This window comes from Mustela nigripes, chromosome 7, assembly GCF_022355385.1.
Source record: "Mustela nigripes isolate SB6536 chromosome 7, MUSNIG.SB6536, whole genome shotgun sequence".
In the NCBI taxonomy this organism is placed as follows: Eukaryota; Metazoa; Chordata; class Mammalia; order Carnivora; family Mustelidae; genus Mustela; species Mustela nigripes.
The window spans coordinates 58,609,282-58,622,931 of NC_081563.1; the positions used below are offsets into that span (position 1 = coordinate 58,609,282).

The following is a 13,650-nucleotide window of genomic DNA, read 5'->3' on the forward strand; positions in this document are numbered from 1 at the left end:
TTGTCAGCTAATAACTTGTCTTTCTGTCTTAGGTGTCTTTCTTCTTTTAAAAAATTATTTTCAATTGATTTCTGTTATATAAATAAGGATTTTTTTTATTCGCATTCCCACTTCATTCCAATTTATGGAAATTTTACTGTAATTATATAAAATGGGATGAGTATAAGCATATAGGTGTTCATAGAGCTTGTATTGGTTTATTAAGCATACTTATTTATGTTTAAGTTGAAGAGGCTAGTGATTTCATGTTAAAAATTATAGAACTAATTTGGTATTTTGTGAAATATTTTGATGCTTTGAATATTCATATTGCTACATAACATTGAATTTGTTATTTGTCTTATAGAGAGAGAAGATTCATGAGAGATGCAAGAATATTTGTCCTCCTAAAGATACCTTTGACAGGACTCTCTTACATACTCATGGTATGGAATATGTGCTATTTGTAGACAATAGGAAGATAAATATGTGATAATTGTAGCATAGCGTAAATATCAACAAACAAAATCTTAATTTGGGGACTTTGGTGGCTATTCTACCTATAATTTCATTTTTAGTGGAAGTTTTATAGCCTATTATCATAATTTTTCCAAAAGCTTCTAAGAGAAACACTATGGGTCTCATTTTAGTGTTATCCTTCATTTCAACAAATACTTATTTAACATCTGGGTGCTTGGTATTTTGCTTGTTCCTTAAAAATAGTTGAATAACAAAGAGCACTTATCTTCAAGAAGCTGATAGTTTTCTCAGTAGGGTTAAATAAGTAAGCCAACAATTGCAGCACTGTATATCAAACAGTAACTTCAGCATGGTAGGTTGGTATAGATCTCCTAATTTGCTAAGCCTTAGAAAACTTACAGAATTAATGATTTCTTGTGTTTTAAACTAGCTGCTGAAGAGGTTTCTGTGGGGAAAGGCCTTCCAGGAAGAAGGAACAGTGGATGCAAAGCAACAGAGTCAAGAGAGAACAGAGCATGTTCTAAGAACTCTTAAGAGTACAGTATGTTGGCTCTACTGGGAGTAAGAAGTGAGGCTGAAGAAGTAGGCAGGGGAGTCAGATCATGAAGAGCCTTCTATGCCATACTAAGGAATTTTTCTTTTCTAAAAGCAGTCCAGAGCCTCAGAATATTTTTAACCAGGCATCAGATTTATGATTTTACATTTCATTTTGAAAACAGTTGTGGAAAATAAATTTAAGGATGTTGATAAACGGGAGGCAAAGAGACAGTTGGAGGCTATTGCAGTAATACACGTGAGAAGTCATGTGGCCCCAATAACAGTTATAATGAAGATGGAGAGGAATTTAAACATTTGAGAGAGTTATTGAAGCACAAGTTTTGGTGGTCAGGCAGTTGTTGGTAATGGTAATGATCAGTTTGCACACAGAGAAGTTTCTGTGGATTTCACAATTTAGGATCTCTTATAGAGGGCATTCAGACTTAGAAGTGGTGGTTATAGAAAACAGTACTATATATTAAGGAGTGAGTACAAGAGAAAGAAATGGAGACTATCAGTGTGGATATGACTTGAGGATTTGAGGGATAGCATATTGACTAGAGAGAACAGAGTATAAGAATATTTTTGCATGGTCAACACTAGATGAGGCAGGAGATGCATTTGCAAACCTGAGTGAATGCTTCCTTAAATTGTGTACCGGAGGGCCTCCCTTGTGTCAGCCTGGTCCAGGTTGGGTTTTAACTTTATCTTTGTTTTTTTTTTTGTTTTGTTTTGTTTTAATGAGAGAGAACGGAGCATGTATATATGCAGAGAGAAAGAACTATTAGAAGGAAAGAGGTTGAAGATATGGAAAGAGGCAGGGTATTTGACGAAGCATGCTCCTAGAGGAGGCCGGAGGGTATAGAGTCTGACCCAGGAAGGTTAGTTTTGGAAAGGAGGGTACATCCTCTGAGATTTAGCTGGGGAGATGAAGGTAAAGTAGGTTCATTTGCAGGTTTGTAGATATAGCCTAAGATGTCTAAGAAGAAAACTAATAGGGTATTAATATCTTAATATGTTATTAAAATCTTTTTTCGTAAGAAATTCTGGGTGGGATGGTGAGTATTTTGAACAATAAAAGCACTATTCCTGGGCGCCTGGGTGGCTCAGTGGGTTAAGCCGCTGCCTTCGGCTCAGGTCATGATCTCAGGGTCCTGGGATCGAGGCTCGCATCGGGCTCTCTGCTCAGCAGGGAGCCCTGCTTCCTCCTCTCTCTCTCCGCCTGCCTCTCTGCCTACTTGTAATCTCTGTCTGTCAAATAAAATAAATAAAATCTTTAAAAAAAAAAAAGCACTATTCCTATATTAGAATGCAATTCTTTTTTTTTTTTTTTTCGAGTTTTTATTTCTTTGACAGAGAGAGAGAGCATAAGTCGGGGGAGCAGCAGGCAGAGGGAGGAGAAGTGTAGGACTGGATCCCACGACTGTGGGATCATGACCTGAGCTGAAGGCAGACGTTTAACTGACTGAGCTACCCAGGTGTCCCAGAATTTAATTCATTTTTAAAAACTATATGCCAAACTTATTTTCACCAAACTTAATAAGATAGCATCAAGTTTTCTGTGTCTATTTAAAAAAGACTTGAAATATATTTAGCTTTCTTGCACTCATACAATTGATTAAAATTATTTGAAACATAGAACTTTTTCAGTGCTTTATTTACTGCTAGGCATATAGGAAGTGCTTGATGTCTGTTGAGGAAATTTAAGTCTTTACTTAATTGTGATATAGTACAGAGTCTGGTCAAAATATATTTTATAGAATAAAATGAAAATAAGTTAAGAAAATTGTATTTTTTTCCCCTTTTTTTCATAGATAAATCCAGGACAGATCTGGAGCAAGTACCTAAGGTAACAAAGCTTATACATGAGAAAAATTTTTAATATCTTTAATTTTTTATTATCTCTAATATTGTTAACTTTACCTTATCAGAAGCTTTTATTTGGGTTTTTTACACCTTAACCACTTTGCCTGTTCTGGGACTTTGTGCATCACTTTTCTTCTTTCTTTGGCCATCATCAATTTCTTCTTTATTACTGAAATCTACAAATGTGTTTAAGTCTCTCCATTCTGAAAAAGAACTTTATTGATGTTACTACCCCTTCAAATTATTAAGAGATATGTCCTTTGTGTGAAAATTTTAAAGAGATGTGTAATAGATGTTTTCTTTCCCCGCTCTGCTCTGGGGAAAGAGTCCATTGCATTCATTATATTCTCAAAGAGGTCTATGATAACTGCTCTCTAAAGTGAAATGACACAGAGAAGACAACAGACAGAAGCAAAAAGGCAATCATTTTTAAAGTTGTTTGATTCCTACAAAATAAAATTCAAACTCTATCATTTAAGGCCCTTGATTATTCATTTCCATCATAGTCACACTCAACTTTCGCTTACTAATCTTTACACATTCTTTACTTCAGTCTGGAAGACTTTTCCCTCAACTCCCCGTATCTAATCCTTTCTTTATATTTTCTTACATAAATGGCAACTTTACATGAATACGTCTCTTCCCAGCTGAAGATAATTGGCCCCTTTGCTGCATTTCCTAGTATTTTATATAGACCTATGCCTTCCTTTTAAAGGCATTTGTCACTCTTCTTGTAAGATATTTATGTGTATATTTTACCACATCCATTGGACTAAAGGTCCTTGGGATTAGGACCTATATAATAACTTATCTTTGTTTCCACCTTAGTGCCTAGCATACAGGTTACATCATCAGTAAATATTTATTGAATTAATCAATACTTTTAATTATACTAAAGCAAGGACTAAGAAGTACACTCATGTCCCTAGTTAGATTTTCCCTATCACTTTATACTAATTTTTGGATATAGGTAAAATGGATCAGTAACTATAATAAAATAGAGCATAGAAATTAAGTAAGTTAAACCATGTTTCAGGCCTTATGCTAGGTACTGGAGATACAAAGATTAATTAGCTATAAATCCAGTCTTATAGGGATGTATGATCTCTAGGAGGTGATACATATATTTAATAAATAATTTTTGTGAAGTATGAGATACATAAATATATGTGGTATACATACTTACGTTCAGAGATGGGGTGACTGATGTGTTCAAAGATGGGGTAAGTGTTCATACAGAGATAACGTTTGCCCTTTTGATTTGGTTGTGTTCTCCAGGAAAATAGACAGGAAGGCATTCTAGGTAGAAAGCATGTACAGAGATAGTTAAGCACAAGAGGGTATGGAAGTTGAGTATTGTTAGACTGTAACTTGTAAATAGTGGGATTGGCAAAATACAAATTGATGATGGAGTTCAAAGAAAATGAAGGGCCTTTGGGGCACCTGGGTGGCTCAGTGGGTTGAGTGTCTGCCTTTGGCTCAGGTCATGGTCCCGATGTTCTAGGATCGAGCCCTGCGTCGGACTGTCTACTCAGCTGGAGAGCCTGCTTCTCCTCTTCTCCCCTTTGCCTGCCTCTCTGCCTGCTTGTGCTCTCTCTGTCAAATAAATTAATAAAATCTTAAAAAAAAAACAAAACGAAGTGCCTTTGATGCCCTTCTAAAGAGTTTGGTCCTTAGATCATGGGACTCCATTGAGAGATTTAAACAGAGAAGTTAATTCAGTGATACTTGCATTTTAAAAGTATATCTGACAGCAGTATAGGGGATAGATTGAGGAAGGACATGAGTAAATAGCCATTTACTGTAATCCAGAGATGATGAAGAGCTGCACTAATAAAATGCTATAGACATAGAAGAGAGAGAACATTCAAGTGTTACGTAGAAAATACAATGCGTAGGACTTAGTGCCCGGATGGAAATGGTATGTAAAGGAAAAAGAACGAACTTTTCATAAAATTGAATTTGTTCTGGTTTTAAAATTCAGTATATGTCTAATCTTCAAGACTAATTTTGAAAGCATTTTAAGCAGGAGAAAGTAGAAATATAAAGAACTTGATACTTAGCATTTAAAAAAAACTACTTCAGTGGGAAATAATACAGAAATTTTGGTATAAGTAGGATATCTCCCTTTGGTGTGTGCCTGGTGGGACTGCATTAGTGAATTTTATTACATAGTAATGGAATGATCGCCTCCATTGGTAAAGACAAAATACATTTTTCTATTTTTCATGAGTATTTTTAGCTTGATGAAACACTATACATTTTTATACAGATCTTTGTATAAATCAATGTATTATTTTTGCTGTTTATGCTTCAGATCTCAGTTAATCATCTTTAATGGTCTTATGATGTTTGAAGGGATAGTGGATATTAAAAAATGTTTATCTAATGAGGAAAATACATTTTTTAATAGATTTTTATGAAACCAGATTTTGCCTTGGACGATTCCTTAACTTTTAATTCAGTTTTACCATGGTCTCATTTTAATACTGCTGGTGGAAAAGGAAATCGTGATGCAGCTTCCTCAAAGTTGCTACAAGAAAAGGTAATTTCATTTTTACTTTTTTCCGTGTTTAGAAAACTTTATTCTGGTTAAGTGGTACCTTTTGTGTGGTTTCTGATCTAGTTATTTATTAAGGGCTATTTCTTTTAATTTTTTCATATTTTTTGTTATTGCCTTCAAATCTAACTGATAAAATAAGAGCATTTGATTCAGTGGAAAACAAGTTGTGCTGGTGAAAAAGAAGCTAATTGTTGGAGTGCTTCTTTTTTTTTTTTTTTAAAGATTTTTTTATTTATTTGTTTTGACAGAGATCACAGGTAGGCAGAGAGAGAGAGAGAGAAGGAAGCAGGTTCCCTGCCGAGCAGAGAGCCCGATGTGGGGCTCGATCCCAGGACCCTGGAACCATGACCTGAGCCGAAGGCAGAGAAGCCTTAACCCACTGAGCCACCCAGGCGCCCCTGTTGGAGTGCTTCTTAATCTAAAATAGCAGTTGGTGGAATTTCACTTATCCCAAACAATATATCGGCTAATTTTATATTCTTTATGATTTGAAGTATGGAAAATTAATTTTTGCTGTGGTACTATTTTTCCTTATTTCCACATTGTAGGGATGATTATTTTGGAGCAAAAATATGATAGCTGAAATACACAGTATTGTATTAAAAATTGCATTAAAGGGGGCCTGGGTGGCTCAGTGGGTTAAAGCCTCTGCCTTCGGCTCAGGTTGTGATCCCAGAGTCCTGGGGTCCTGGGATCAAGTCCTGCATTGGGCTCTCTGCTCAGCAGGGGGCCTGCTTCCCTTCCTCTCTGCCTGCCTCTCTGCCTACTGTGATCTCTATCTGTCAAATAAATAAATAAATAATCTTTTAAAAAATTGCATTAATTTTGCAAAGCCTAACCTTTTGCATGTTATTAGTCAGAAGTTTTTAAAAACTTTTACAATATTTTGTAATTTGTTGAGAAGTCAGCGTGTTACAGAGTTTTAAACATATCTTAACTCACATATCAAGAATCTTTTAAAACTAGAATAGGAAGTAAAGATTTTTTATTCCTGTTCTTTCTCAGCAGTTTAGAGCTTTTCTAAAACTGGTTTTAAACTGAGAAGAAAGCATTTTTTTCAGGCTAGTGACATCTCTTAGCAGTCTGAAAACTTTTCTCAGGAAGACTATTCAATAAATGAGGTCTAGTAACTGAAGAAAAAACTAGTTTGGGGAGAAGAGGAGAAGAAATGTAGGGAAAGAATCATTGACTATTCCTTTTCCATAGTTGAAAATAAAAATGAAGTAATTTTTCCTTCGGCAACATTTTTACCTATAAAGGTTTTCCTTGAGTAAGAACAAATTCGTAAATCTGATGAAAATTATGGATTTAGGGGCATAGACCTACTCGCAGATTGCTTTTTCACATTCCAATATATACCCTGTTAAAATAATACCTTAAAAGAGAAAAACAACAAAAGCCAGTAAAGATCTCATCCTAGGGGCGCCTGGGTGGCTCAGTGGGTTGGGCCTCTGCTTTCGGCTCAGGTCCTGATCTCAGGGTCCAGAGATAGAGTGCCGCATCGGGCTCTGTTCTGCAGGGATCCTACTCCCCTCACTGCCCGCCCCCCACCCCCCGCCCCACTGCCTTGCCTCTCTGCCTACTTGTGATCTCTCTCTCTGTCAAATAAGTAAGTGAAATCTTTAAAAAAAAGATCCTCAATACTAATCTTTACTAAATACTTTTAGGAAGACTAAAAATTGTTCTAGAAAATGAATTATGAAAATATTACGCTTTTTTTTTTTTTTAAGATTTTATTTATTTATTTGACAGAGAGATCACAAGCAGGCAGAGAGGCAGGCAGAAAGAGAGGGGGAAGCAGGCTCCTTGCTGAGCACAGAGCCCGATGCAGGGTTTGATCCCAGGACCTGAGATCATGACCTGATTAGAAGGCAGAGGCTTTAACCCACTAAGTCACCCAGGCTCCCGGAAAATATTATGCTTTTGAAAAGAATGGATCAATGGAATATTGATAACTTGCAGAAATTTTTGAAGTTCAAATGAAAGTTTTTTCATGTTAAATGTTTAATTAAAGGATTGGAATTTGGTTTTTGTTAAGTTCAGAATCAGGTTTGTTATGTTTACATTCTGGGTCCTTATTCTACTCTCTTAGAAAAGGAATGGAAGAAAGAATTCCAAGAGAACACTTTCATACTCTATGATTGATAAACAGCTGTTTTTATCTTGTGAATTTTAAAGAGGGGGGATGCTACAAAGAGCATTAGTTAATTTGTATCCCACTCTAGTGCTATCCAAAGTCCTGGTCTATGATGAAATAAGGAGCTTGCACTAGAATGTAAATCATTGCACTACTTCCTTTATTAAGAAGGTCTTTCTATGAAAAAACAATGCAGTGGGCTTAGTGATGTAGTTGATTTACTTTTCAGCAAATACCTTATTTTATCATGGACCTGTTAAATAGTTAACAGACTGGCAGCAGCATATAAACCGTATTTTCAATAGCAGTGTCCTGAAGGAGTTACATTCTCAAATTTCCTATTCTGAAAATTGAGTCCACTTTAGCTTACAAGGTACCCAAGTACCTTTGTCCCCATATTGCTTTTTGGGTAAATAAGTGAACAAGCCATGTTGAAGATGAAAAGAACAATACCAAAAGGGTATAATCTCACGAGATTTAAACCATGGAAAAAATTCTTGTTTGTAACCTGTTGTATATTGTAATAGATTACTGAAGGAGCCTTGTTGAAGATATGTGCTATCCTGCATGGTTTGAAGAAAATAGTCTTAGTGACTAAATACTATCTTCTAATCTTATGAGTCCTAAATGTTGAAAGTGCATTAACCCTTTAACACTGAATTCTTCTAAGATGTTGACAGATAATGCCCAAAGTTTGAGCTATAGGTTAAAGAATCTAAAAGTTAAAAAGTGGGAGAGAAATGGAAAGATAACGTAGCCAAAAAAGGCATATGCAATTAGAAAGGAGGAAAAGGCAACTCAAGCTTTAGGAGTCCATATTTGAAATTAGAAAGCATTTTAATATATGTTGCTCTAGGAATTAATCTTGCTTGTGTTACAAATAAAATATATATGAACTCTTTTAAGGCATATGTCAAGCTTTTAAGGGAAAAATATATCGGAAATAAATTTCCAATATATTGGCATTTTATAAATATATGTGCGTGTGTGTGTGCATGTGTGTATTTACAAATATATACTGAGTTTTACAAATTGGTTAAAGAATAATTTTTGAAATGCAAAATAAGCAGCCTTGAAAAAAAATCCCAGTGAATTCTGGTATTTTCCATAGTTTGTGACTGGATCATGAATCTGTCAGATTCTTTTGAGGCAGAGTGGTATGGTAGAAAGAGCTTCAGTTTTTGAGTCAGACAGGCTTAGGTTCAAATTTTAGTTTTCCCACTTACTAGCCATATGATCTTGTTCAAATTATTTAATGTCTCTGAGCCTCAGTTTCCTCATCTGTAAAATAAGAATACTAATACCTGTATTCTAAGATTGTTAAAACTAGAAAATTATGTATATAAAATACGACTGCCTGGTACATAGAAGGAAGGAGTCAATAAATGGTAACTATAATAAACTTCTAATCAGATGAGTGATGTGTGACGGTGTGGGGGTTAAAGAGATCATTCTGTTTCGGATCTGAGAACTTCTGAAACTATATTATAATCTCAGATGACTGTGGGGTACTCTTAATTTCTAGAAAGTAGTTGGTGTTTGGACGGCAGTAGTAGGAGCAGAGAAAGAAGGTAAATTGGATACTTCTACTCTTTTGTCTTACATTTATTAATCTTTGGATTGTTACCTTTCATTTCCCTTTCATTTTATTATGCCCAATATCAAGAATCCCATAATCAAATAGTTCATACAATAGGATTTAAAATTGTTCATACAATAGGAATTTAAAATAAAATTTAAAATTGTATCATTTTCAGAAAGTATTTGGATAGTCAAAGAAGGTAATCTTATACTCTGTGATTTTTTTTTCTTCTTTCTTAAGCTGAGCCATTATCTGGATATTGTGGAAGTAAACATTGCTCACCAGATCTCTCTACGTTCTGAAGCATTTTTTCATGCAATGACCTCTCAACACGAATTGCAGGACTACCTCAAGAAAACTTCCCAGGCTGTAAAGATGCTTCGAGATAAGATTGCACAGATTGATAAAGTAATGTGTGAAGGATCACTACACATTTTAAGACTGGCACTTACCAGAAACAATTGTGTTAAAGTGTACAATAAACTCAAGTTAATGGCCACTGTACACCAGACTCAGCCTACAGTGCAGGTGTTGTTATCCACTTCTGAGTTTGTTGGAGCTTTGGACTTAATAGCAACAACACAGGAGGTTCTACAGCAGGAGCTTCAGGGCATTCACAGCTTCCGGTATGTCCTTTAAGTAAGGGTTTAGAGATAATGTTAGCAGTTCTGAAAGGATAAATTTTAGTGTGTAATGTTAGCTGAGGAAGTGTGAATATATGTAAGTTACATGAATATTTCTTCTTCCAGATTTATCTGTATAGTAGTGTTACCATTGCGATATTTTAGTCTTAGTGAAACAAACGCTGTAAGCACCAGTATTTACAGAAACATTTGAATGGAGAAACAAAATTACATTTTTGATAGGTGGTACTAATGAAAGGCCAGTCATAACTTTGAAAATAACATTTTGAAAATGTTGAAATAGTTTTGTGTCAAGTTAGAAAATCAAGGTGCAGGAAGGAATATCTAAAATTAAGTTCATTTTAAAAGTTCTTGAATATGTTTTAAATTTGATAATTATTAAATAGTTATTTAATAATGCAGTTACATATTTATATATAATATAATTATTTCCCGGTTATTAAAATTAATTTCTAACTATCAGTGTTTATCATATTGCAAAAAATTCCATATGGTGATGGAAAAGACCCAGTTTTTCCTGCATTCTTACATTTTGAAAATATTTTTAACCTTATGATTTTAGTTATTTCATGTGAGATGATGTCAAAATGTTTAATTTGTAGATAAACCAGATACAGGCTATCAAAATTTCATTCAGTTAAGCAGGCTCGCAGTGTCCTTATAGAAGTCCCTCTGCTGGAAAACCCATCCAAACCTTACACTACTAAGTGACTATAAAGAAGTTGTATGGAAGATGTAATCTGTAACTTAATAGATACTTAATATAGTCTGGAAAAGTTAGCTTCAAAATAAATTTAACTGAGTTATAAATTCTTACTGACTAAGGATAGGTAATTGGGATATTTAGAATGAATGCATTTTTTAAAAGGTGGCCCAAATTTAATGACGTAAATGATTGATTGATTCATTCATTCAAGACATGGTTACTGATTACCTTTACATGTCAGACACCATGCAGATTACTGGGATTATTGCCATGAACAGAGCAGAGAGTGTTTTCACGATTTGGCAGAATGAAGGAGACAGAAATGACTGGGTTGTCATCCTACAGTGCAATAACTTCAGGGGAGGAGCCTAATCTAGACTTGGATGTCTACAGAAAACATTTGAGTCACAAGCCTCTTTGAAAATCTATTGAAAGGTGTTGATTAGATCTTCTTTCCATTAAAATATACCTGTACCTAAAATTTTACAATAATTTTTGGGTGAATCACAGTTTTTGAAGCCTACTTTGGTTTCCTAGCATGGACATGATTTTTAGTTTCCCTTTTACCTCTGAAATTGTAAATATTTTGGTTTTTTGAATGTCTGAATGGAATGTATTTTTATTTTTTACTTTTTTTTTTTTTAAATATTTTCTTTGAGAGAGAACACATGTGGTAGGATGGGGAGAGGGACAGAAGGAGAGAAGCTGAGCAGGAGCCTAAGGCAGGGTTCTATACCAGGACCCTGGGATCATGCATGATCTAACCCGAAGAAAGAGGCTTAACTGACTGAACCACCCAGGCGCCCCTGTTTTTACTTTTTTAAAAGGTTTTATTTATTGAGGGGCAGAAGAGGAGGGAGAGGGATAAATAGACTGTACAGTGAGTGCAGAGCCCTACATGGGGCTCAGTCTCAGGACCCGGAGATCATGACCTGTGCTGAAACCAAGAGTCCAATGCTTAACTGACTGAGCCACCCAGGCACCCTTGAAGGTATTTTAAAATAAATACTAATTTTGTCATTTTTACTGGTCTTTCACTGTGTAATGTCATGAATGTTGATAAATATTGGGAGTTCATTCTTTAGAGTGCTTTTATCCTCTGTATAGGACAACGCTGAGAAAAAAATGAAAGATTGGGGGCAGGTTGGTGGGGCAATCAGTTAAGCATCTGCCTTCAGCTCAGGTCATGATCCTAGCGTCCTGGGATCGAACCCTGCATTGGGCATAATCATTTTAATAACTAAGAACATAGTTAACATCACTGATGCTTATAAGTAGACAAGAGACCTACATTACACATTATCTTGTGATGTTGAGATAAGGACATTCAAATGCAAGTTTGATACAGAAGTTTATTTTCTCATTTTCTCCCTTTCAAGAAATTGAGTTATAGGGCACCTGGGTGGCTCAGTGGGTTAAAGCCTCTGCCTTCGGCTCAGGTCATGATCCCAGGGTCCTGGGATCCAGCCGGGCATCGGCATCATATTTGCCTTTACCACCCCCACAACTTTGCCCATTGGATTAGAGTCCTTAATCCAGTTCTATTAAGATCTGTAAATATTAGAGGTAGATTAAAAAGAAATATTATATTTTATGAGGAAAAAGTTCTAAGAATAGACTGTTGCTTAGTATTTTTATATTTTTAATCTTGTGTTCTGATGACTTGATGACTTTCAATATAATGACCTGAGGGAAATTGCGCAGTAACTTACACTGTTCATAACAGAGACTGAATTGAGTCAGTCTGTCCCTATAATCCTCAAGTATTTATATCCATCCCAGTAGGGCCATGGTAGACACTTGTATTTCTGGAATAAATGAATGGCTGGGGAGCTACTGACATTGCTATTCTACAAATGGTTAATTAGGAAAGAACTTTAGAATAACTCAATAGTTTGTGAAAAGCAGACAAAAAAGCAGTCATGAAATTTCTAGAACCATGTTCTCTGTGATACATTTAAGTGTTTGGAGGTTCAACATGTAAAGAAAAAAAAAGGATTTGGGAGATGATATGAAACTACCGCAGTTATTTTTGTTAAGTTAAAAGATTCCATTTTACTCAAATATCACATTATTGGCCAAATACTGTCAACTAGAAGAGTTTTTCCAACTAGTTTCCTTGATGGTGGAGTGAATTGGGTTTTTAATGAATATATGTCACATTTTCCTCTTCCTTTGTAGGCATTTGGGATCACAACTTTGTGAATTAGAAAAACTGATAGATAAAATGATGATTGCAGAATTTTCTACTTATTCTCACAGTGACTTAAACAGACCACTGGAAGATGATTGTCAAATTTTAGAAGAGGTATGTGCTTTGAACTCTGGATGAAATTGATGACATTGTTTACTGTTAACTCCTAATATCTTAGTTTAGAACACATTCTTCTCTGATGATAGTCCATAAAATTATCTTAAGTTTCAAGCTGAGACTTCAGTGAAGTCCTTTACTTTATGTGACTTTAGCAAGCACCATAATTGTTCATTATCCTGTGAAGTTAGAGAATAAGGTAATTTTATACCTTAATTAGATACTGGATTTAGGGGCGCCTGGCTGGCTCAGTGGATTAAAGCCTTTGCCTTAGGTTCAGGTCATGATCTCAGGGTCCTGATCAAGCTCCGCATTGGGCTCTCTGCCCCATGGGGAGCCTGCTTCCCTCTCACTCTCTGCCTGCCTCTCTGCCTACTTGTAATCTCTGTCTGTCAAATAAATAAATAAAATCTTAAAAATTTAAAAAAAAAAGAAATTGGACTTAAAATGAGGTCTTACATATCGAGGCTTCCCTTTTCTGCTGCCTTTTCAATGCTGATTATTGCCAAGAACTAGTAAAGAATCCAGAAGCCCTGATAGCAGCCTATTAAAGAGATTTTTGTATGTGTTCATAGTTAATCCCCCACAAATAGTCCCGTCATCATTTTAGTCTTCTTGACCAACTAACTAAAAATCACAGGACTCATGGAGTATTTATAGGTCATCAAGTTTTGAGAAGGATACTTTCCAGTGACTTGTTTGAAACTAGGCCAAAATGTACCTATATTGTTTTACCCCCAAACCAGCTGCATTTGATCACTGTAGTACATTAGAATTGACCTGTTTTAAAATAGTGACTCCAGTAATCTGATAAGATTGCTGTGAAAGGGTTTTTTTAGGCTTCC

At 35.4% G+C, this 13,650-nt stretch overlaps 1 protein-coding gene across 4 annotated transcripts in view; it reads left to right on the plus strand.

Annotated features, from left to right (window-relative positions):
• VPS54 (VPS54 subunit of GARP complex) overlaps positions 1-13,650 on the plus strand; it is a 97,495-nt gene that overhangs the window by 38,040 nt on the left and 45,805 nt on the right. For all 4 annotated transcript variants that reach the window (XM_059405973.1, XM_059405976.1, XM_059405974.1 and 1 more), the window contains 5 exons: positions 347-425; positions 2,811-2,845; positions 5,276-5,407; positions 9,385-9,770; positions 12,676-12,802. In XM_059405973.1, the coding sequence (XP_059261956.1) occupies positions 347-425; positions 2,811-2,845; positions 5,276-5,407; positions 9,385-9,770; positions 12,676-12,802 (759 nt within the window). The remainder of the gene's footprint in view (positions 1-346; positions 426-2,810; positions 2,846-5,275; positions 5,408-9,384; positions 9,771-12,675; positions 12,803-13,650) is intronic.